The 24831-nt window shown below is 40.7% G+C and overlaps 2 protein-coding genes across 2 annotated transcripts in view; one reads left to right on the forward strand and one right to left on the reverse strand.

Annotated features, from left to right (window-relative positions):
* Positions 1-3535, forward strand: part of ALG13 (ALG13 UDP-N-acetylglucosaminyltransferase subunit) — a 62896-nt gene extending 59361 nt beyond the window's left edge. Inside the window, 1 exon segment of the mRNA XM_047843397.1 lies at positions 2621-3535. Within this exon segment, the coding sequence (XP_047699353.1) occupies positions 2621-2886 (266 nt within the window). The 3' untranslated portion in view covers positions 2887-3535.
* Positions 3536-18287: 14752 nt separating this feature from the next.
* TRPC5 (transient receptor potential cation channel subfamily C member 5) overlaps positions 18288-24831 on the reverse strand; it is a 132826-nt gene continuing 126282 nt past the window's right edge. The window contains exons 7-10 of the mRNA XM_047843828.1: positions 22229-22432; positions 21937-21978; positions 20959-21048; positions 18288-18980 (exon numbers count right to left, since the gene is read on the reverse strand). Of these exons, the coding sequence (XP_047699784.1) occupies positions 18288-18980; positions 20959-21048; positions 21937-21978; positions 22229-22432 (1029 nt within the window). The remainder of the gene's footprint in view (positions 18981-20958; positions 21049-21936; positions 21979-22228; positions 22433-24831) is intronic.

Raw genomic sequence — 24831 nt, forward strand, 5'->3', positions numbered from 1 at the left:
TTTGGAAAACTTGTATCTGCCACCATGAGCTTGACAGCTTCTCAATGCTTAACTTTTCTAATAAGATAGGTGGGGCTATTGGGGCACCTGGCTGACTCTGTAGAGCATGAGACTCTTGATCTCGAGGTTGAGTTTGAGCCCCATGTTGGATGTAGAGATTACTAAAAAAATAAAATCTTAAAAAAAAAAGATAGATGGGGCTATTAAGGAATGTGTTTTTTCACATTGTATAATGAAATGTGTCAACATTTGGGGAGATTTATATAACTCCATGAAATAATACTTCTCCGGTTACCAGTGAATGGTGTTACCTGTGTAACGTTTTTGTAAAAGGTCTATTTCAAAGTGCAAGATAAAACAGTGGATTTTAATGTTGACTGAGTATGAAAAAGTCCACATTGCTGCTAACCTTTGGAAACTACTACTTACCTGGTTTTGGTGTAGCATCAAAGAATATATCTGAATGTATCTGAAAAGGCTGGTTGTTAAAAGGGTTCTCTCTTCCACCTATATATCTGTAGGAGGCCAGATTTTCTTCATATACTTCAGAACAGCATATTATATTAAATACAGAAGCAGATGTGAGAATCCAGTTGTCTCTATTAAATCATACATTCAAGATTTGCACAAGTGTGTAAAATGATAGCACTTGTCTCATAATATTTTTGTTTTGAAATGTAAACTTTTTTCATAAAAAAACTTTGAACATTAATGGGCTTTTTTTTAACCAGAATTAAATACTTTTAACTTTCTCAGTTTAATTCCTAATACAGTACATATTGATAGATCTAATTCACATAGACCAAAGCTATCTGAGATCCTCAATTTTTAAGAGTGTAAAGGGGTCCTGAGACCAAAACATTGGAGACCAGTGTGCCAGACCATAAAGATGGTTGCTCTAGTTCACAGTACAGTATAGATGGAGACCCGTTTTAAAGGATTTAGAATAGGTGAAGAATGTGACTTCCCTTTTGTTTCTCCTCCCTTTTAAAGCATATTAATGGTTTGGGAATATTAACACTATAGAATATGATCCCTAGTATGGTGATGTGATATGGCCCATAGTAATAAAAGTTAGTGTCCCCCTCATTGCATTTTTGTACCGTGTACCTTTTATAGAGCTGTTTTTAACTGTGGTACACCATGAGACAGTGCAGTGTCAGTCTTCTAAGTTATCCCAGATAATGAATGACTCCTTTTTAATATTTACATGGTCAGTATAGCAAAGTCAGAACAGCATCTATTTCCATTAAAAGTCCCTTGTAGTCACTCAGATATCACCTCACGCCAGTCAGAGTGGCCAAAATGAACAAATCAGGAGACTATAGATGCTGGAGAGGATGTGGAGAAACGGGAACCCTCTTGCACTGATGGTGGGAATGCAAACTGGTGCAGCCACTCTGGAAAGCAGTGTGGAGGTTCCTCAGAAAATTAAAAATAGACCTACCCTATGACCCAGCAATAGCACTGCTAGGAATTTATCCAAGGGATACAGGAGTACTGATGCATAGGGGCACTTGTACCCCAATGTTTATAGCAGCACTCTCAACAATAGCCAAATTATGGAAAGAGCCTAAATGTCCATCAACTGATGAATGGATAAAGAAATTGTGGCTTATATACACAATGGAGTACTATGTGGCAATGAGAAAGAATGAAATATGGCCCTTTGTAGCAACGTGGATGGAACTGGAGAGTGTGATGCTAAGTGAAATAAGCCATACAGAGAAAGACAGATACCATATGGTTTCACTCTTCTGTGGATCCTGAGAAACTTAACAGAAACCCATGGGGGAGGGGAAGGAAAAAAAAAAAAAAAAGAGGTTAGAGTGGGAGAGAGCCAAAGCATAAGAGCCTGTTAAAAACTGAGAACAAACTGAGGGTTGATGGGGGGTGGGAGGGAGGGGAGGGTGGGTGATGGGTATTGAGGAGGGCACCTTTTGGGATGAGCACTGGGTGTTGTATGGAAACCAATTTGACAATAAATTTCATATATTAAAAAAAAATAATATAAAAAAATACTGAAAAAAAAAAAGTCCCTTGTGGTAGTTAAGTGGTGGAACATTAAAATAATGCTAGGATAAGATCTTAATGCCGGTTAAGTGATGACAAATTTTTGGTCTTTAGGATGCTTTTCAGAACTATACCTTCAAGTATAGGCACTTGAGTTTTTCATTGCTAAAGTAATACAAAATGGTTATTTGGATGATATGTGCTACAGTGGGAAACTATTGGGTAACTTACTTGTGACCTACCCTTTATGAGAATTTCATTAACTAGAAGGACTCTAGAGAATGTTTTCTGTATGTATTTAGTCTGTGGGTACCTAGATCATCCCAGAAAGATAACTGTCTCTAGGTAGAATACATTTGACACATGACACGTGTGCTTGGGCGTGCGTGCACACACACATTTCTTTAGTTGGGAAATTTTCATATAAGCTTTTAGTAGCCTGCTTTAGTCACTAGTGTTCTTATCTAAAGGACTTTTACCACATTTGCTGTGATCTTTCCCATAGTTAGTGCTAAATTTCACTTCTACCTGTAAAGACCTCTAATGTGTGTTGATGTTCTAGTGAATCTTCGTATCTAAAGTGTACTATATGCATTCTTTGTTTCAGGTACTGTTCCAAATGCTGACCCTGCATCTGTCCCTCCTGGAGCAGTCTATTATCCAGTGATGTCAGATCCCTATGGGCCTCCACCATTGCCAGGTTTTGATTCCTGTCTTCCTGTTGTGCCCGATTATCCCTATGTTGCCCCCTGGCATTCAGTTGGTGCAGCATGTGGTGGCTCTTCTCAAATTCATGGTGCTATGAATCCTGGGCCAGTTGGCTATGTTGCTTCACCTCCCTCAGCTTCTCATTACATACCTCAGAACATGTAAGCTTCAGCAGTATGAAGTATTCTTGCACTGCCATTTTTTGCTATTTTGGTTTTTTAAAAAGTATTTTATGTTAGTGTTTAAGTGATTTAGGTGGTTAGGGTGGTTACTATGGTATCTGTCTTTAAGATTATTTTATCTTTTGATTTAAAATACTACTTTAAATAAAGGAACATTACTTTGGATTGTGGATAAGGAAATGGAGATGGCTGTACAGCTAGCCCCATATTGAGCATATTTCATTGTATTCAGCTGTTCTCCTGTCAGCCAGCTTGTCAACTTTGTATTAGCTGATGGTTCCAGTTGATAAAAGGAATAAATCGTAGGGTCTGTTTCCTTGGCTCAGATGTCAAACATGTTAAACCGTGCAAAATTGGAATAACTTTCACTTGTTTCTAGAAAGTAAAAAACAAAAGAGCATTGGCTTCTGGATAACTAAATATTAAATGAGCGACCTCTTCAGATTTTTTAAGAATTGTCTGAATTGTGTTCTGTGATATTAATCAGTTTTGAAGGCACATGGTGCTCTGCTTTACTTATTTCATATGCTATTGTTTAATATTGGATTTATGTAACTTTTACTGCACAGTATTGAATTGGTGTTTGCACATTTAGCAGTAAATAAAATTAGCATTTAAAATTGCTAAAATGAGTGGGATTTTCTTCCTTGTTTTCTTTTTCATGGCAGCGAAGAGTACCATACATTTGATCGTTGTATACGTTTTTCCCTTGCTGTCTTGGTGGCAAAAGAATGTGAATTGATGACATGAACGGGTGGGGCCAGTTGAAATGTAAATCTCAGACCGTGGCAGTGCAAACGACCAGGTCTAGTTCTTTTCCCTTGAGTATGTCCCTTTTTAAGTTGTATTTGTGGTGGTGTTTGTTTTAATTTTTTTTAAGTCTTGATTCCCATATGGAACTTTAATCTGGACTTACTTTCTCATTGTGCTATATGTCCAGTAGTTCTATCTTACCGTTTTTGTTTTCGGACTTACCTTTTATATTTGTAGGCCTGCCTTGTCTCAGACTTCTGTGAGACCCATTTTGTCAGCCTTTCTGTCTTTTCCCTTTCATCTACCCAAAGACCACAGAATCTTCTGAACCCGCCAGTTCTCCTCTGGGGTTATTTGTAACGAATGCTTTGCTGTATCTCACCTGACAAACAGCTATTTAAAAAGTGTTCTTTGGTTGCCACAAAACCTATTTATAATGCCATCTTTAAAGGTTCTTTATGCTTGTGAATCCATCCATTTTTTCCCACCTTCCGCTACACCCTGGGCACAAAGAAGCATTGAAACCTCCAGGTTTTGTGGTGCCTGAGCAGTCAGAACTGGAATGGAAGCCATTATAAAGAAGATGTGCAGTCTTAAGTGTACTGTTCTCAAGATAACAGATAGTAAGGAGTTCCAAATCATGTACTAGTTAAGGTTCCTCTTTCATAATAGATCTGGAACTGGTTGTATTTTGTTTTTACCTCCTTCACTTAAGTCCTGCTGTGCAAGTTGGCATCAGGCTTTACTAAGGAGAGATGGGACCCAGTGCACGGATCTTTATAACAACCTGTGTTTGTTTTAGCTTCTTCTCTCCTAACCTCCTGGGTCCTCCATTTGTGCAGCCTACAAATTGTTTTAAGTAGAGGTTTCAGTCGAGCTTAAAACATGCAGCAACCCCACTCCAACATTTTTCAAATACACTAATGTTTCTGAAATATACAGAACTCTCAGCAAGTGACTGTCCTGTATCCAGTGGTTTCCTAACTAGCTTCTAAGGGTGTTTGAGAAGGTTCTAGTCTATCTTGAGAATGTGGGTCTGGAAATCAGTCTGAGACCAGCATGTTTGCCTTAGGCTTCCAGTTGATTTGTTTTTATTTTAAACTTGTAGGTTGTTGCTTTGCCTTGAGAGTGCCATTACTAATTAATGTGATTGAATGAGATGGTAGTTACTAACTTCACCAGAAAACTGAAGCTCAGTGGCGTACACTAGGTCAACCTAATTGTTAAATATTACCGGTGTGGAAATCAACAGCATTTATGGTCTGTTAAAACATACAAGTGTAGTCCACTCATTGATGTATTACACCCATCTTCTCACATAATCAAGGAGTGTACCCTGACCCTCCTGTTGTTTTGGGGGTTGAGAGGGGGTGAAGGTAATCTGTACTGCTGCAGAAGTCTGCAGTGGTTTTTGAAAGTAGCTTCCAGATAAAAAGGAAGTGGTTTGTTTTTTGGTAATTAAAAAACCCTGACTTAATACGTTTAATCAACCTCATAGTATAAACATTGTGGTAGACTTCATTTTACATATTATCTCTTTAGGGCCCTTGATGTAACAAAAAGCATATTTACATATTATCTCTTTAGGGCCCTTCTCCTCTTTCCTCTGCTGTTACAACCAAATTTCATCCATTTAGAATTGTTAAACAGGGAAAGAGATACAAAGGCACAGTGGTTTGTTCTTGACCCTTTACTTTCACCCCTTCCTGAGATAGATGTGATCACACCAAAGCAAAGGTGGAAAGCTAAATCATCCATAGGGAGGAAAACAATTAGAATTCTTTTTTATGCTGTGTATATTTTTCTTCAAAATTAATTGCAGTTTTCTGCCTTGGTAAAGAGCACATACTGAATCTGTTTTACTATCGAAATTCAAGACGTGTGAAGTTTTCAAACATCTTTGATTTCCTTGGAGCCTGTAATCAAGGCATAACCTTTTAATTAGCTTTGGAGATAGATAAAAGTACAAAATCATTTCTTATGTGGACACCAGACATGCAGCACTTAATTCAGACATAAATCTCCTTGAATAATGATATAGTCCATTGACAGAGGGTGGTACATGAACAAATGACTTTTTTTTAATGTCCATTTTGTACGAAACCTATTTGGAGCCATTTATATTTCCACTTGTAATAAAAACTAAGCTCAGGAGAATTTATACAGCAAAAGACAACGTCTTGTTTCCTTCCATTTCACCTAGAACGTTAAGTTTCTATCAGAGCAGCTTGATTGGAACACTTGTCTTCTTCCGGTATCAAAGGCAGTTTCAGGGATGTGTGGGGTCCTTGTGTTAGGGGAAAAGTAGCTTCAGGAAAGGATGGACCAGAGTTTAGTAACTAGGGTGGGACTAAAACCACTCCAAAATGATAAATCTGGGTAGCCCATCAAAACCTGGGTGGCGGGGTTTATAGATGAAAGATTTGCTGCCTGTTAATTGGTGAATAATTGTCAAAGCCTAGGTTCATTAATGCAAGTCCCTCTACTTTAGTGTTTGAAATCTTTCATAATCTTTTTTTAAAAACTATCTTGACAACCTTGACAATATGGAGAGTAAATATTTATGAAGTTAGAATTGAGGTTTAAAAAAATTTTGCCTTGAATGCTAAAAAACAATTTAAGAGTGGCTGTCCCATAAGGTCCCTACATTGGTACCTTATCAGGATACCTGGGGGTTGGGAGAAGCCTGTAAGTACAGGCAACTGATTCTTCAAATTCTGTAATTCTCAAGAATATTCACTAGCTACCTGTAAAACTAGATTTTGTTAAGCCATGATACACATCTGTAGTTAAAACTAATTGAGCCGTTTCAGGTACTGCTTCATTATTTCCCTAATAATACAACACTTTTGAGTTCACTTCTGGCTGCCAGAAGGGAGCACGGAAATCAGGAAATCCTTTGCTGTTGAACAGCTGTTTGTTTTTTGGGTTTATTTCCTGGTAAGAGGTACTTGCCAATGGCTGTATCTCTTGTGAAAGGGGCTGGGGGAAGTGATTCAACAATAATGATATTAAACTGAATCAGCTCTTGGGAGTATTCAGGGCAATGAATAAAAATGTTAAGGTCTATCTTAGCGAACATTACGGATTAATAGTATTGATTTATTGGTGTTCTCTGGGCGGTCAGTCCCTTCACCTACACAGCTAACATCTTTTCTTGCAGACCTTACGGCTTTTTCCAAACTATACAAGGCAGGTTTCTCAAATCATTTGTAGAATTACAGAAAAAAAAAATTCTAGGGGCTCGTGGATGGCTCAGTCGGTTAAGTGTCTGACTATTGATTTCGGCTCAGGTCATGATCTCAGGGTTTGTGGAATTGAGCCCTGCATCAGGCTCTACGCTGACCGTGCAGAGCCTGCTTGAGATTTTCTCTCTGCCCCTCCCCAACTCTTGCACGTGCTCTCTCAAAATAAATAAACATAAAAAATTAGAAGTATTAGAGTACTGTAGTTCTATACTTAAAAAAAACCTTTTATTTACTTACTGGTATATTAGATCTGAGTTTTTATCTTGATAGATTTCATTTATGCAAGATGAGGTTCTAGAGATCTGTACAACATTGTGGCTCTAGATAACAATTCTGATTGTACACTTAAAATCTGTTACGAGGGTAGCTCTCATGGTAAGTGTTCTTACCACAGTAAAATAGAAACTAAAGTTCTGCATGGATATCCCTACAAAAACAATCCCGCAAAACCAAAAACTCCACCATTTTATACTCTGTTGTTTTGCCTGATTCAGCTGTTGAGTTTTGATTTTAATTTTCTTTCATTCCTCTCACTCTGCTAAAATAGCTTCAACCACCCAAGAAGTTTACCCTGCTAGTTTTGAAACACGGTATATAGATTTGCCTTTAGTTAACCTAGTTCCTTTACTCACTGCTTATATTTTATTTTCAACATTTTATTATGAAAAAAATTTAAAAAAAATTTTTAATGTTTATTTATTTTTGAGAGAGTGTGAGCGGTGGAGGAGCAGCGAGAGAGGGGGGGAGACACAGAATCCGAAGCAGGCTCCAGGCTCTGAGCCGTCAGCACAGAGCCCGACACGGGGCTCGAACTCACGAACCACGAGATCATGACCTGAGCCAAAGTCAGACGCTCAACCGACTGAGCCACCCAGGCGCCCCTAATTTTTTTTTTAACATTTATTTACTTTTGAGAGAGAGGCCAACAGAGTGCGAGCAGGAAAGAGGGGCAGAGAGATAGGGAGACACAGAATCAGAAGCAGGCTCCAAGCTCTGAGCTGTCAGCACAGGGCCTGACACGGGGCTCGAACTCCTGAACCACAGTCGGATGCTTAACCAACTGAGCCACCCAGGCGCCCCTAATATGAAAAAGTTTAAACATACAGGAAAACTGAAGTAATGGTGCAGTGAGCATCTGTGTACCTACCACCTAGATTTTACAATTAACATTTTACTCGGCTTTTCACCTATCCATCTATAAAGCCTTGGTGTTTGATGCATTACAAAGAAAATTGCAGACTCAAGTACATTTCACTTCTAAACATTTCAGCATGCATATTGTTAGCTAGAATTTAGTATTTATTAAAGGTTCACTTTTTTTATTTTGAGGTAAAATTTACATGCGATGAAATACACAAATCTTGAAGTTTTTGATGCAATGAACTTTGACAAATCCTGCATCTGTGAATCTCCAGCCTTTGTCAAGATAACATTTCCTTCGCCCCAGGAAACTCCCTCATGCTCCTTCCCAGTCGATCTCTGTCACCCCAGCTGGGGTGTACCCTAGGCAACCACTGTTCCTTCTGATTCCCCCCCTTCACGGTTTAGTTGATTTTTCAAAATGTTTATAAATGAATCGGAGTATCAGTTCAGACACTTAACTGACCGAACCACCCAGGCGCTCCTCTCATTGCGGTTTTAATTTGCATTTCCCAAGATCATGTTGAGTAGTTTTTCATGTGCTTATTTGCCAGTTGTATACATTCCTTATTGAAGTGTGTTCAAATTTGTTGTATTTTTATTATTGAGTTATAGGGGTTTATTCCGTATGCCAGTTGCAGATCTTTTTCAGCTATATTACTGCCTATTTAGGTGTCCTTACCTAACTAATGTGTATTATATGTTATACACCCAATCATAGTTTAAATAATTAGTCCAGGACTTGCAAGCGAGTTATTTGGCTGAAAGTTAAGCTGTTCTGGTATGCTAACCAGTTCTCTGGTGGCCTAAAAGTTAATGTTAGTTATTAAAATACAAACAAACTTCAGGGATCTGAATAAATTAGGGGAAAGCTAATTGCTGAAAGGTCTTACTACAAAAAAAAGCATCAACTGATACTTGAGGAAATATTACCCAAATGTACTCAGATTATACCAGTTTAATAATGGCCAGCCTAACCTCACTTTATGTCTCTTTCTACTGGCCCACGGATTCAAACTGTTCTGCACAACTTGTACTTTGGGTACTCAATAAAGAATAAAAAATGTTGAGGATAAGGCCTGTAAGGTTTCTCAATGTGCGAGCTATAGCTTTATAACTGTTGGTCTCTTCGTGTCATCTCAAAGTTCTTTATGAGTGCTTATTCAATTTTTAAATATTTAATAGCTCTAATGGTAAGTATAACAGGACATTAATAATGTTTATTCTCAATCATCTACTTTTTAAAATATATTGGACTGCAAAGGTCTCCCTGAAGTGTCTTGTTGGTTAAATTATAGTGTAAAATCCATTGTTCACAAATGTTTGTTAATAATAGGCGGCTATAAACCATTGGAAAACGGAGAAACAAAACACCTTAATTCTGAGCAGCCATTCATTTCAGGGGAAAAAGTCAATGCTTTATTTTTGTTTATACTGAAGCTAAAAATACACAAAACCATTTTGTACAGTATTTTTAACACATTTAAAGATGACACTAACTTTTCACTTCTTACAGAAAGTATTTAAATAAAAGTAAGGTTACTCAAGGAGGTTTTAGCTTTTAAAATTGTTGTCTGCAAAGCCAAAATGACATTTACACAAACACATTTGGAATTTTCCCTTTTCATGATTAAGCCCAAGAGATACAATTTTCATCTTGAGTTCGATGCAAACATTTTCTGTATGGCAATGTGTGATTGGGGCTGTCAACTAGGTTAAGAAAGTGAATTAAACACCACCTGTGTTCTTTACAATTCTTTGTCTTGCGTCAAATGTTAGTTCCAAACTACATTCATTGTTTTGAATAGGCAGAAGCTCTTCAGTTGCAGTTTCAACCTCGTTTTTGAGAAATCTGGAAACAATTCTGTGAAAGGTTTAAATATTGATACTTTCTTGAATACTACCACTGGTGTGCATTCCCATGTTACAAGAAACAAAAAGAAAATGTTTTCGCTTGAGAAGGATGTGTTTATTCATACTTAAATGTCCTTGAGAAAGTCTTTACCTTTACAGTTGACATAAGAAAACATTTGGGTTTACTTTTACTATGTTAAAGTAACAGTTTGAACAGTTAAAAATTTCATAGCTAATAATTTATCAAATCGGATTGCCTTTAGCATTAAGAAAGCCAGAGACTAATGTGTTCAACCCTTTGGGTTTAGAGATTTCCTGATGAGCTCCCACGACATTCGTTTTAGTGTCATTGGTTCCAATGCTCCTGTTAGACACTTCAGAGTTCTGCTTCTCCTGTTCAAGTATACTAAGTACAGTTATCGCTGTGCTTGTTGGACTACAGGCTCCATTGCTTTGGTTGTTGAAACTGATCACTTAATATATGTTGTAAAAGGAAGTCCTGCACGGTGTGACCATGAAGTGATAAAGCTTTACCTTAATATAACTAGACCCTACACAGGAAATACATGTGATTTTCAAATGACTTGAACATTCAGCTAGCTGCCGCCATCCTCCCTCTAGAGCCGCCTCCTACTTCTGCTGCCAGAGTTCCTCCTAAGTTCAACGAACACCCACCCCCTCTATTTCTCCAAAGGCTGGGGCTTTTCTTTACTGCCCCTTCTTCCTGCCAACAGCCTAGTTGTCAGAACCTCTGCATCATGAAGTACATTTCTAATGCATCAAATAAGGTTTTGGAAGCCAATGCTGGGTTTATTTATAACAAGCTGTTGGAACTCGGAATGTGTTTCACTATTAAACACAAATGTTTTAAGGGTTCAGTCATTATGGTTGTTCCCAAATCCGTGGAGGTTGTATACCTAAATGTGGTGTTCTTTAATGTTTCCTCCTCGGGAGGCTTTAGATGCACATATTTCAGTAAGACTGCCACTCGCTGTCCCAAGCATGTCTAAAACTAGATTTCAGACTGCTAAGAGGGACAAGGACTCTTTGGGGATATTGGAATCTTTTTTTAATGTTTATTTTGAGAGAGAGAGAGAGAGAGAGAGAATCTCAAGCATGTTCCATGCTGTCAGCGCAGAGCCCAATGTGGGGCTCAACCCCATGAACTGTGAGATCATGGCCTGAGCCAAAATTACGAGTCAGACACTTAACCGACTGAGCCACCCGGGTGCCCCAGAAAGTTTTGCATCTTAATGTTGGTGATGGTTCCAGGGATAGATACAACTGTGAAAACTCACTGAATTGCACACATTAAAGTAAGGATGCAGGCAAGTGTACACCAGTTATTACTCTATAATAAAGTTGGTAAGAAAAAAAATTAACTGGTTTTCAAAGAGTGTCAGGTCGCTTTACAAATCACACAAGAAACTGTCTCATTTTATACTTGTACCTAATGAAGTGCTTATTATGTATTAGCGCTTGAACCAGAAAAATTAGAACTCCGCTGGATCACCCCAATTTTTGACCAAATATGGACCTAAAAATTACTTTTGACTGTTGCTTTCTAAAAATTTTGTCTTACGGGATCATAGTTTTCTACCATTGAGGATATTTCTACCATTGAGAATATTACGGATTTTTAAAGGCTTCCCAAAAGCAGAAGTCCACAATGGTTTGAGTAACGGCAGCCTTCACACATGGGTGTGGCTTAAGATGATTAGTTTGAAGAACCGCATTCATTGGGGCACATACGTTCCAGCATGCGTGTGAAAATGATCAGTCTCCTTTTATAATCTCAGTTGATACGTTTATTCCACATTTTTGAGGCTAAAACATGATAACAGGTATAGAATCTAGCTTTCTTCTATACTCCCCTCCCCCAACTTGACCTCTTCTTTCTCTTTGATGTAGAGTTTGAACAAAGTCATTTTCTTCCTTAGATAAAATTCGGAGAGATCAAGGCCGGTAACTGATCAGAAGGGCATATTTATAAAAGTCAATCAGTGATAGTGCACAATTTAAAATGTAGCCTTTGAGTCTCACTCTGTTGAGCTTATCAACACAGTGATCACAAGGTGAGAAATTGCTGTGATCTGAAACTCAAACGGAATTTGACCCGAACTTTGCAAAAGGATTACAGTTTATTCAGAGCTAGTTTTCATACACTGTGGCACTTATGGATTTTTTTGAGTGAAAAAATGGTGATGTTAGTGTTTTATTTAAGGAACTACATTTTTTTTTTAATTATTGGGGAACCCCATCTCAGTTTGGTCATCTAAAGAGTTTGACAATTTGGTGGTTTAGCCCCCTATGTTCTTTTTTTTTTTTTTTTTAATTTTTTTTTTCAATGTTTATTTATTTTTGGGACAGAGAGAGACAGAGCATGAACGGGGGAGGGGCAGAGAGAGAGGGAGACACAGAATCGGAAACAGGCTCCAGGCTCTGAGCCATCAGCCCAGAGCCTGACGTGGGGCTCGAACTCCCGGACCGCGAGATCGTGACCTGGCTGAAGTCGGACGCTTAACCGACTGCGCCACCCAGGCGCCCCAGCCCCCTATGTTCTAAAGTGTTTGTCCATACTCATTCTTTACAAGCTTTTGCATCTGTCTCTTACTACACCCTCACCATCTAAGTACCTCAAAGCCTCTTGTTTGTCTTGTCTTCCAAGGGTCAGTTTTAAGGGTTGTATAAGACCGGAGAACTGTCAAGAAGGTTTCTAAATTGGAAGGCAGTTGGTGGCAATGAGTATTTTGGGGAATGAGTGCTTTGCGGGAAAGGCATAAAGTGGCCAAGCCCAGCTCAACTGTGGTTGGCCACCCTAGGCTAAAATAAAAGGTACACTGCCACCTGCTCGTTCAAGTGCCACCAAGGGTATGGCCTTGCTACGTGTGTGTGCGTGTGCTGAGGTGCAGCTCCTGGGATGTTAGATTCCCTGAAACCTGCTCATAGATGACGTCAGAGGGCAAAATATACTGCAAATTGGTGAAAATGACCTTTACACTGAAGGCCATTCTTAGCTACTTCTTCATTTGGTCTTTTTGGTTCTATCGAGTCATTTGGAGAGTTCTGAAAAAGGCTTTTCTTTTTGAGGGTCCAGAATGAGGGTAGTGTGTGTTACAGTTATGGACTGAGGAAAGTTGATTGATTACAGCGGTCAAAGGCGGTGGGCTCTTCCCGTTCCTACACAACTTGCCTTTTATTTGTGTAGTAACCGGAAGTTTCTACAAAGCTTTCACAGCTTTTCACACCAGAGGAGAAAGCCAGCTTCTGGCATAAGGGCATTCCACTTAATTTTATATTAAAACATTATAATCCTTAATATGTACATGAGTCTCAAGTACCACAGACATTGATGGTAGATCTTTAAAAAATGAATGACTACAACTCAGACCAAATAAACTAACAAGTATCAGGTACAAGTGCACTCAAGAGTAGGGCTAAAACAAATACTGAGCTTAAAAATGCCAGAGCACCCTAGCCTGCAGCCTGTATCATTCCAAGCAACTAATTACTTTGTTTCATTTTCTAAGAGTAAAGCTCTCAAAACCACCTACCAGTATCTTTTTCTCTGGACCACCATGTAGCCTACAGATGGAAATCCTAAAACCACATACTAGCATATGAATAGTAATAGCTCAAGTATGCAATAAATCCAAAGTATGCAGGTTTAATTCACTAAAAATGTGTATTTTTATTTTTACAGGTATGTTCTTTTCGAACCTAAATGCTTTATTTTTCTTCAAACCAGAAACCTGAAATTCTGAGGGCTTTCAGTATTAACAATTGTGCTACAGGAGATACTGTCGTGGCAACTTACTTGAGAAATCCCTCACCATATCTCAGGAAGTTTCTTTCCATTGAAGTTACTTCTCCTCCTTCCTTAAAAATGATCGAATAATTACCCAAGAAGAGGAAGAGCCAAGGACAGAACAATCACATGCTATTAAGTTTCATTGTGTGCATGCGCGTGTGTGTATGCGTGTGCGTGTGTATAACACAAATAAGGTTCTCACTATTACAAACCTCTGCCTAAAAGCAATGCAAGCCAAAACCCACTTCTGTTGGATAAAATGTGATTTGGAGATACAGTAGAAATAGCACTTCTCTGTAGTAAAGTGTGATCGCATTGAACTGTGGTACTCTGTTCCAGTGGTTAGTTATACACCAGCAAAGTGGATATATGGAACAATTATCTAGATAAAGTAAGCCAGAGAAACATTCTAAAATGCCCATAGATTTGAGGCAAAGCCACAGGAGTTAGAGGGAGCTGACAAGTAGATGTGAAGAAACTGTTTAAAGGATCTGAACGATCCCATCAATTTCCATTGGCTATGTCTATACAAACAATCTGTTTGTTAGCAGTTTTTAAAACTTGATTACCAAAATAATATGGTCAGTTTTTCTTATGTACTTTTAAACAGGGAAGAATGTCTGCCTAATAACTTCAGGTACTTTTTACCTGATGATTTAATAAAGCAAGGTCTAGGCCACCTAAACTGTTCAGTCAAAATACCACTTGAGTCTCACTCACAAGGCAATAGGAATATCAAATGGCCACTGCTATTTTCTGGCTAAGGTGTCAACTCATGTGTTTCACTGAAATTCAATGAAATTTACAGGAGAGGTTTGCACTGCCCTAAGAACTGTGAAGTTCTTACTGAAAAAGTATTTATTATTGAAGTCATTCACAAAAGGTAGAGGCCCTAGGTTTTTTTCTTTAAGTTCTTTAATCAAATTGCAGACAGATGTTTAGATGTTTTGGACTTAGCTTAAATAGCCTAAATTAGGCCAGAGAAGAGTGAAAATTGAATTTGAAGTCTTTCCTCTGTCTTTGTACTCCCCTGGACTTAAAGCTAAAATCTTTCCTCTGAATTTGTACTCCCCTGGACTTAAAGTTAGGCGTGGTAGAGACACTTCAACAATGGTCATTTTCATTGCAAGATTTTTACCCTTGCTAATGATCAGGGACACTCTGATGTAATTATGATGGGATCAACCAAATAAGTACAGGTGTCTAGAAGTGAGAAGAAGGCCAACTATAATGGAGATGAACCATGGTATTAGGTATTTAGACAAGTAGTAAATGACTCATACATACCATGTATTATTATATTTGACTTTGGGGCACATTTTTAGCTTTACATTTAAAATATGTCAGCCTCGGGGCGCCGAGGTGGCTCAGTGGGTTAAGTGCCCAACTTTTTTTTTGGCTCACGTCATGATCTCACAGTTCATGGGATCGAGCCCCGCATCAGGCTCTGCGCTGGTGATGTGGAGCCTGCTTGAGATTCTCTCTCCTCGTCTCTCTCTGCCCCCCACCCCACACACACACTCACTCTCTCTGTCTCTCTCAAAATAAATAAACTTTAAAAAATATGTCACTCTGAAGTTTGTAGGCAAATGGACAAAAACATACATATAGCAGCTATTCCATTTTCACATCTCGTATGTATAATATATAATATATATGCTTAATAACAAATGTCTTGTTTCTGTGATTTAGAAGGTTTGGGTTTATTGATTGGCTCTGTGACCTTGAACAAGTCATTATTCTTCTCTGGACCTTTTTTTTTCTATTTGTAAAACAAGAGGTTGCGATAGAGTATGTTCTCTTTGAGGTTCTTTCTTAGCTCTAATTTTCTTTGTTTATAAATTTACTCTCACATCAGCTTAGACCTTCTCTAGGGTCAGATGGCATATTTAAGCACTGTATTTGAAATGCCTTTGTTGATAGTAGCCGGTCCAGAGCGTCTACAGAGGTCCAGAGGTGAACACAAATCTCTTTTCCTTCTTTTCTGTGTTAAGAGTTCCTATTTTTCTGAGTTAGAGTTAATAAAAATGTTGATGTCACCAGAATGAATGTTAGGGCAATTGCCCTTCAGCTTTAACAGCTGTCCTCAATCCCCATCATAACCAGGGCTCAAGGTAGCTAGTGAAGTTGTAAGCCAAGTCATAAAGACGATAACCCTGAGGAGATCTGGAAAGAAATGTACTGCCCATGAAATATGACACTGGTTTCTCTTAGTAGTACAGATTGGCTGCTATAATTTATACATATTCTCTCTTTAGAACCTAACCGAGAGAAGACTGTTTTGGAGCATGGCTGTGTGGCTACCCTCGTTTTCTGACAAATCAATAGAGTAACTGCCAGAACAATTATACCTAGGTTATCATAAGTACATGCATTTGTGAGAAAGAGATACCTTTTTCTTTTGATGAAGTAGGGCCATGTATTGGGTTTGGGTGCCATTAACATGAATTAGGGATGTAGCCCAGGTTCTATTTATTATTGAAAGTGAATCTGACAATTGCAAAAGTCGAATCTGTAAATTTAGAAACTTTCCTTCTGGAAAATAGCCTGTTATTGACGTTAAGGCCATTTATGATAGTCCCACTTGGTGAAGCAGGAGAGAAGCTGGATTTGTAAACAATCACTTGAGATATGATCAGAGAATTACTTGGGGACAGTCTGTTGCCATATGGGTCTTGAAGCATCTCGTTCTCTTGATGGTTTTTCCTTGGATCTGAGCTTTATTCTTCAACACGTCCTCCTGTTCTCCCCCTCCTCACTTCTTGTTCATGTGAACCTCATGTTCATATGAAATATTTTGACCATCAGTCACCAAAGCTAGGGCTGGAAATGGGAATCTGTTCAAATAACAGAAACTACACTGTCACAAGCTCTCTTGGAGGCATATAGGCATTATTTGAAAATGCTTCATCATACTTACTTTTACCAGAAAGTACACACATGGTTTTAGATGGATTTCTGTTACTGTTCCAATTTACAGGAACAGAACATCCTAACCTTCTGAGTTTTCTGAGCTACACACTGTTAATTTACTCTCTAGTACCCAGACCTAGGGCTGTTTGGATCATATGTTAGAGTGTAAGTTGGGGATAACTTTGTGCTAATGTTGGTAAAAAAAAAAAAAATACACCCCCCCCCCCCCCAAACCCACCGTTGGTCAGCAGATTATCTCTCAGGGGTTATTGGATCAACATGATAACCATATGTACTATGGACTTCATTTTTTAACCTTCATTTTTAACCTTTGGAATCTGATGAGGTACTCTCAAGCTGTGGCAAATAATTTGTATGTATAAATAAATGCTGCTTTCTTTGAAGACAGTAGAATTCGGATCACGTTTATAGTTCCATGAATTCACTAAGGTCACGTTATATGTCTAACATAAGTTTACACATGCAATTTCACTGTCCCCCATGAATATTCAAACTGCAACCTGAATCAGGTTATCTAGACCCAACATTGTTTTTTCATGAAGATGCTCTTTTCAGATTTCAACACCTTAACAAGAGGTTATCTTTCTGATTAAAAAACATTTTCAAACCCAGACTTTTACCTTAGAAATGCTTTCGATAGCAATGATGATTAAAACTATCCACAGTAGATAGGACCCTATGAATGTACCAGCTAATTATTTTTCTTGCCAACCTCTGAGATGTAGTGACTACTGGTTAGAGTGCAGAAGTTTTTTAAAAACAGGACACATCCTAAATACTAATCTCAATACTGTCGCATTTTCAAATGCCGTAAGGAACGGAAACACACAAACACAAGAAAGGAATTCACTAACTTATTAGATACGACACATACTACGTGGTAAATATTAGGGCAACTAGCACATCTTTAAGAAACCAAAGAAGCCAACCGCCCCCACGATCAGGAGAAGTTGTCGTGTTTAAGTGTGTGTGCAGCCGAAGCGAGCACAGAAGTTGTGTTTAAAAACAAAAACAACAAGAAGGCCAGTTATACCTAGAAACCACAAGCTGACAATTCTTTGGAGTCTGTTCAGTCTCCCTTTGATGCTGTTCATTGGACCAGAATGGGCAGCGTGGAGCACTGAAGGGCGACGGAGACAGGCAGGTTGCTTTGCCTTATTTGATAGCTGGTGGGGACTGCTGAGCACCTCCCTCAGTCTCGTGGGGAAATGCGGTGAGACCCTGAGGAAGGTCAGGAATCTGAGCGGCAGCAACAGTAGCAAAGTGGCACCTGGAGCTTCAAGGAAGCAAGGGTAAGAAAAGCAAAGCCAAGGGGTTAAGCACCCACTGCACCTCTGCTGACCAGGGGCAAACACCCCTTCAGTTGGTTGTGAAATGGACTTAGTGTTAATAGGTATAAAAAGGCAAATAATAGCAGTAACGAGAATCATAATCACAAGAACGGAACATGGAAAATGTGGCTATAAAAGACAGTGAAAATAATAGGAGTTTCACTCCCCTTTCTGGGGGGCGGTGGGGGAGGGGTGGGGGAGGGGTGGGGCTGGGCTGGCTCAGGGCAATGAGGGAGTGTACGCCTGTCACCTTTGAGAGCAAGGAAATTACAAAGTTTCTCTTGAGTTCCAGAACAGGTGGTAGGGGTCTGACTTAGAGCCGAGTTGTAACTTGTTCTTCCTGTCCGTCACCCCATTTGTGCATGAGCAGGTCGCAAGCCTCTCCCCAAGTTTCAAAGACGTCCTCTGAGGAGTCTAAAAGTTTAGAATTCGAGGAACAGATGCTGGATGCACAGTGGAGAGAGCTGGAACAGGCTAGAGGGCATTCACGGCTCTGAGCAGCGCCCCGGGCTTCCCCTAATTCTACCTCACTGAGGTTAATTTCACTTTGAGAGCAGGCCTCTGCTTTCCCGGTCTCCATCTGAGAATACCTGATGTCCTGCCACATATAGTGCTGCTGAGCGATGCCATCCGAAATGGTGCACATTGGCTCTGAACTGGGTTCAGACATATGACTGTTAAACTTGGAGAATAGGAGACCGAGTTTCTTGAGAGAAGGACCCATGAAGGAGCGTTTGCTTGATGACTCGGCTTTTGACTTCCCTTGGGCACCGCCGGCTCTTGGCATGGTTCTGATGAGAGGTGGCCCGTGGCAGGCCTTTTTCTTGCAGCCTAAATTGAAAGAGACACTCTTGGATTTGGCCCGAGCCCCACCACTGCCATCATTGGTATCATCCCTCTGGGACAGTTCGGTGCTGCTCGCGGAAAAGCTTCTCCTTGAGTGTTTCCTATTTCCTAAGAGGTCGAGTACTTCATATCGAAAGCTGGAGATGTCCTGCTTTAATTCCTGGGGCAAGAGAGAAGATACGTTATGTTAAGAAGCGTGGCCTTTTGTTCAAGATAGGCTCACTGGGTGTCCTTCGAAACGTTCCAGGCTTTGCCTAATGGCAAATCACAAAGTACACAAACTACCGGCAAAATCTCACATTATTCCAGTACAAGAAAAATATATTAATAATTCTGTGGGCAGGGGTGGCCATTGGCAACATCGTGCAATTAGTAACGCTGATTTCAGATGGTCCTTATCAAGAGGACAGCAGCAGACCTGTCCCTATTACAACGTTAACTAGTGATTAAGGTATTTGATTAGGGCACTAGCTCTCATAGGCGTATCTGCATATACAAAGACTGCGGCAGAGGAAAAAGCTTTTAGGACCCCACGGAATAAAACTAGGGAAGTAGAACATGTCAGGTTAGAGACTGCTGTTTGAGGACAGGGGTCCCTGTCTACACAGGTCCCCAGGAAATTCTTCTATCTCTGACTGCCTAGATGCTAGATTGCTCCTTTAGTGTTTGTTTATTTTTGAGAGAGCACACGCAAGTGCAGGAGGGGCAGCGTGGACGGTGGGATAGAGGGTCCCAAGCGGGCCCCGGGCTCCGTGCTGACAATGAGCAGCCTGATGCGGGTCTCGAACCCAGAACCGTGAGATCATGACCTGAGCCGAAATCGGACGCTTAACCGACTGAGCCACGCAGGCGCCCCTAGAGTTTTCCTTTAAAGACCACCTTCTCAAAGCTTAAGTGGGAACATTTCGCTCTCCTGCTGTCCACCTGCGTAGACATACCATCTCTTGCCTCTGGGCCTTTGCCTGTGCTGGTCTGTCTGCCTAGGACACTCTCCTCCGCAACTCTCCTTTATCTGGCTCCCCAGCTTAAACACGGCTTCTTCTGAAAAGCTGCTCTGACATCCCAAATCCCACTTGAGTGTCTCTCCTGTCTCCACAGCGCCCTGTGTCGATCCTGTCAGAAGATCCAGTCATTTGTCACCTTCGATCATTAGTGCGTGCCACACCACAAGAGTGGGGGCTGGTTAGGTCTTGCTCGTCACTGTACCCCAGCACCCAGGGGAGTGCTTGGCACGGAGCAGGCCCTCACGAGATGACTTCCATCTGTGGGTTAGGATAACGGCCTTTTTATGTTCCTTAGAAAATATACCTGTGTTCTAAGGTCGGGCTCTTCAGTCACTTGCCATGTTGAGAGTCTGGGTCGTGGGGGCCGTCTTGGGCGTTGTAGGATGTTTAGTAGCAATCTCGGTCTCCACCCACTAGATGCCAGTGGCACACACGTCTGGTGTGACCACCAAAATTGCCTCCAGACATCACCAAATGTGCCCTAAAGAACAAAATTGCCTCTGACTGAGAACCACTGCTTTGGGCTCATGCCAGTATTAGGAGAGTTTTAATGTGTAATGATAGGGTTTGTTAAATCTTAGATGGAAGGGGTGCCTGGGTGGCTCAGTTGGTTAAGTGTCCGACTTTGGCTCAGGTCATGATCTCGCGGTTCGCGGGTTCGAGTCCTGTGTCGGGCTCTGTGCTGACAGCTCGGAGCCTGGAGCCGGCTTCAGAGTCTGTCTCTCTCTGCTCCTCCACTGCTTGCGCTCTCTCTCTCTCTCTCTCTCTCTCTAAGATAGATAAGCATTAGAAAAATGAAAAGGAAGATTTAATAATGGATTGGTTGGTCTTCATCTTGTATCTTTAAAGAAGGCCATATCATTCAATTTCAATTCCCACACCGTGAGACACCCAGAATATTAAAAGAATAAGGCAAACGTCTTTCGTTCATAAAGCTGATTGTGGCAAGAGACATTGGTGAAATCTCTCCACTTTCTGGGGGACAGACCACTCGGAGAGAAAGTAAAAATTCTAGCTGGTGTTGGTGGGTTATAGGAGGTTGAAATTATCACCAGAAACCTCAAACTTGGTGAAGATCAAAAGATGCTTAAGAAACGTGAAATGAGAAATTCAACCACTTTGTGATTAAATCACCTTAAAATTTTCTTCTGTCAGTCCCTCGTTCGTTTTGGAATTTCTTATCATAGCGGCCACGTATCTTTTGACTAAATTCCTGATAACTTCCTGGAAATTAACAACAACAACAACAACAAAAAAAAAACACACATAAAGAAGCATTCAGTTTTCTTCTCAGGCTCTCAGTAAAATAAGAAACACATCCAAGAAATAAAATATGCTTAGACTGTCTTTGCAATAGCACATTCTCCCAGGATCCAGTCATTTTCTGCAAGTGTCCAAATTTGGTGGCAGAGTGGGCTCATAAGAGCAGCTTTACCCGAAGGGAAAAATTTCTGCCCACACACAAAGCAAACACAGATTCCCATCTATACAATGATGAGAATGGAATAATCCTTGAAGGGACATGGTCAATACCCTTCCTCCTTCAAGCTGGATGAAGCTTTAACCCTCCCAGTAAGATGAGAGTTCTTCCTTTTAGAAAATTGAGAAAGTCATTCTTCGGTGTCACAAAGTCTACTGATCTCAATGTCCACTAATTACATAATCCAGATATTCATTTAGTTATTTAGTAGGCTCCACGCCCAACATGGGGCTCGAACTCACCACCCTGAGATTAAGAGTCATGTGCTCTACAGACTGAGCCGGCCAGCCACCCCAGTCCAGATATTTTTCTTAAATATCACCTGTCCTTCACAGGGATGGCCTCTTTTCACTTAGCCTCCTGGGGATGTGCTCCGCTTTGTATTAGTAGTGGTGATGAGACGCGGCAGGCATTGTGCCAGGCAGGCCACACGTACACACAGGCACGTGTGCACATGCACACTTCATCGTACATACATGCTCACCACTCAATTCTCGCGACAATACTGTGACTTAAATGTTCCCCCCCATTTCACAGATGCAGAAACTGAGGCTCGCTGAGGTTAAGTGACTTGTCCAAGGTCACACAACTGACCAAGAACTATTGTGCTTAGTCCCTGGGACGAGCTTTACCTGGTAATGTTGATTCTGTATCAGGCTGTCAGCATGGCGTTCCTGTAATTGAAAATGGACAGAGAGCTTAGATCAGTGGTCTCCCAGCAACCCATCCACTCGAATATATTTCTAAATATTAGGGCTGGAGAATAACGGAGGAGCTCCTGCCTGACAAGCCCCCAAACATCGGGGGGTTGAAGTGATTTTTTGATGTTTAATATACAGACTGTCACCAAGGGTGTTGGGGGTGGGGGGAGATAGAAAACAGTTCTGTTTAAAAAAACCAAAACATAATTTTTAAAAGCCTTACTGTGAAGCTTCTCAAGTTGTGCCTCCTCCGTCTCCCATCAGGGTCTCTTTTGGGGCAGAAGGTGTTGTTGAACCAGTTACCAAGGTAGAGAAATGACTTGGGACTGGGGATGATATTGAAAGGAGGTGGCAAGGTGCCGCCTTCATCAAAGTAACTCATCCAGAGCTTTGTCCTTGCAAATTTCCACTCAATATCGGCATGATCCTATGAAAGAGAGAATTCAAGAGTTTGGGATGGGGCACTGCAGAATGCACACATGACTCATTCTAAAAGTTCTGCTTGCTTCGATAGAGGGCAATCTGTCAGTAGGTATAAAAACTCAAATTACACATACCCTAGGACCTGGTAATCCTACTTTTAGAGATTTAACTTATCATTATACTTGCAAAAAGATGTATGCTCTGGGTCGTTCCCTGTAGTGCTGTAGCTTATCTTAGCAAACTAACTGGCAACAGGCTAAATATCCAACAGCGGGAGGGCGCCTGTGGCTCAGTTGGTTGAGCGACCGACTCTTGGTTTCAGCTCAGGTCATGATCTCACAGTTCGTGAGTTTGTGCCCTGCATTGGGCTCCATGCTGACAGTGCAGAGCCTGCTTGGGATTCTTTCTCTCCTTATCTGCCCCTGCCCTGCTCATTCTCTCTCTCTCTCTCTCTCTCTCTCTGTCTCTCTGTCTCTCTCTCTCCCTCCTTTCCTCCCTCCCTCCCTCTCTCTCTCTCTCAAAATAAACTTTAGGAGCACCTGGGTGGCTAAGTCTTGAGCATCCAACTCTTGATTTCAGCTCAGGTCATGATCTCACAGTTCGGTTCGTGGGATCAAGCCCTGCATCAGGCTCTGTGCTGACACCATGGAGCCTGCTTGGGATTCTTTCTCTCCCTCTCTCTCTGCCCCTCCCCTGCTCTCTCTCTCTCTTAAAAAAAAAAAAAACTTAAAAAAAAAAACCCAAAATACCAGATAGATGCAATCATATGGTAGATAATCTTTTGAGACTGGCTTTGAGCTTCATCTGTGTTCCATTTTAGTGCTGAGTGGTTTTCCATTATATGGATGTACCACGGTTTCTTCATTCGCTTCTTGAGGAACATTTGGTTGTTTTCAGTGTTAGCAATTATGAATAAAGCTGCTTGGAACATTCGCGCACAGGTTATTGCTGAACATAAGTTTAACCTTTCTAGCTTGACAAGCTAGGGTGGTATTGCCGAGTCACGTGGTAAGCGTGCATTTAACTTTATTTTCTTTTAGTTTTTTAAATGTTTTTATTTATTTTTGAGACAGAGAGAGACAGCGCACGAGCAGGGGAGGGGCAGAGAGAGAGGGAGACACAGAATCTGAAGCAGGCTCCAGGCTCTGAGCTGTCAGCACAGAGCCCGACGTGGGGCTCAAAATCATGAACCGTGAGATCATGACTTGAGCTGAAGTCGGACGCTCAACCGACTGAGCCACCCAGGCGCCCCAAGTGTGCATTTAACTTTATAATCAACTGCCAAACTGTCTTCCTGAGTGGCTGTGCCACTTTTCACTCCCACCACTTGCTCTGTGACTTCCTTAGCACTTGTCAGGTGTTTATTCTCTTTATCAAGTTTCTGTTTTAACTCCAGCTCGTGAACATACAGTGTTATATTAGTTTCAGGTGTGCAATATAGTGATTCAACACTTCCAAATGTCACCCTGTGCTCATCCTGACAAACCACGTGTCAGGTTTTGAAAGTTGCTCCACTCTAACAGATAAGTAGTTGGATCCCATTATGGTTTTAAGACTCACTTCCCAAATAGCGAATGATGTCGAGCATCTTTTCGTATGCTTATTTGATATTTATATACCGTCTGTGGTGAAGCGTCTGTGCAGACCCTTTGTCCATTTGTATTGCATTTTTTTCTTACAGGTGAATTTTGATATTTTTTTTTATACATAGGCATCCCTTGGAGACGTTGTGGTTTTGGTCCCAGACCATCACAATAAAGCTAACACTGCACTAAAGTGAGTCAAATGAATTTTTTGGATTGGTAGTGCATATAAAAGTTATGTTTACACTATACTGTCACCTTAAAAAATTTTTTTTAGTGTTTATTTATTTTTGAGAGAGAGACAAAGCATGGGCGGGGGAGAGGCAGAGACAGAGGGAGACACAGAATCCGAAGCAAGCTCCAGGCTCTAAGCTGTCAGCACAGAGCCCGGTGTGGGGGTTGAACCCACAAACCACGAAATCATGACCTGAGCTGAAGTTGTATGCTTAATCGACTGAGCCACCCAGGCACCCCTATACTGTCATCTTTTAAGTGTGCAATAGTATTATGTTCAAAAAACAATGTACATAATTTAGTTAGAAAGTACTTTATTGCTAAAAATGGTAACCATCGGGGTACCTGGGTGGCTCAGTCAGTTGAGCCTCCGACTCTTGGTTTTGGCTGACGTCTGATCTTGCAGTTCTGATCTTCACCCTGTTATCATGGAGACTGCTTGGGATTCTGTCTCTCTCCCTCTCTCTCTCTCTCTCTCTCTGCCCCTCCCCCGCTTATGTGTGTTCTCTCTCTCTCTCAAAAAAAATGAGATCACTGATCACAGATCACCATAACAAATATAATAACAATGACCATGTTTGAAATA

This window comes from Prionailurus viverrinus, chromosome X (assembly GCF_022837055.1).
Source record: "Prionailurus viverrinus isolate Anna chromosome X, UM_Priviv_1.0, whole genome shotgun sequence".
Lineage (NCBI taxonomy): Eukaryota > Metazoa > Chordata > Mammalia > Carnivora > Felidae > Prionailurus > Prionailurus viverrinus.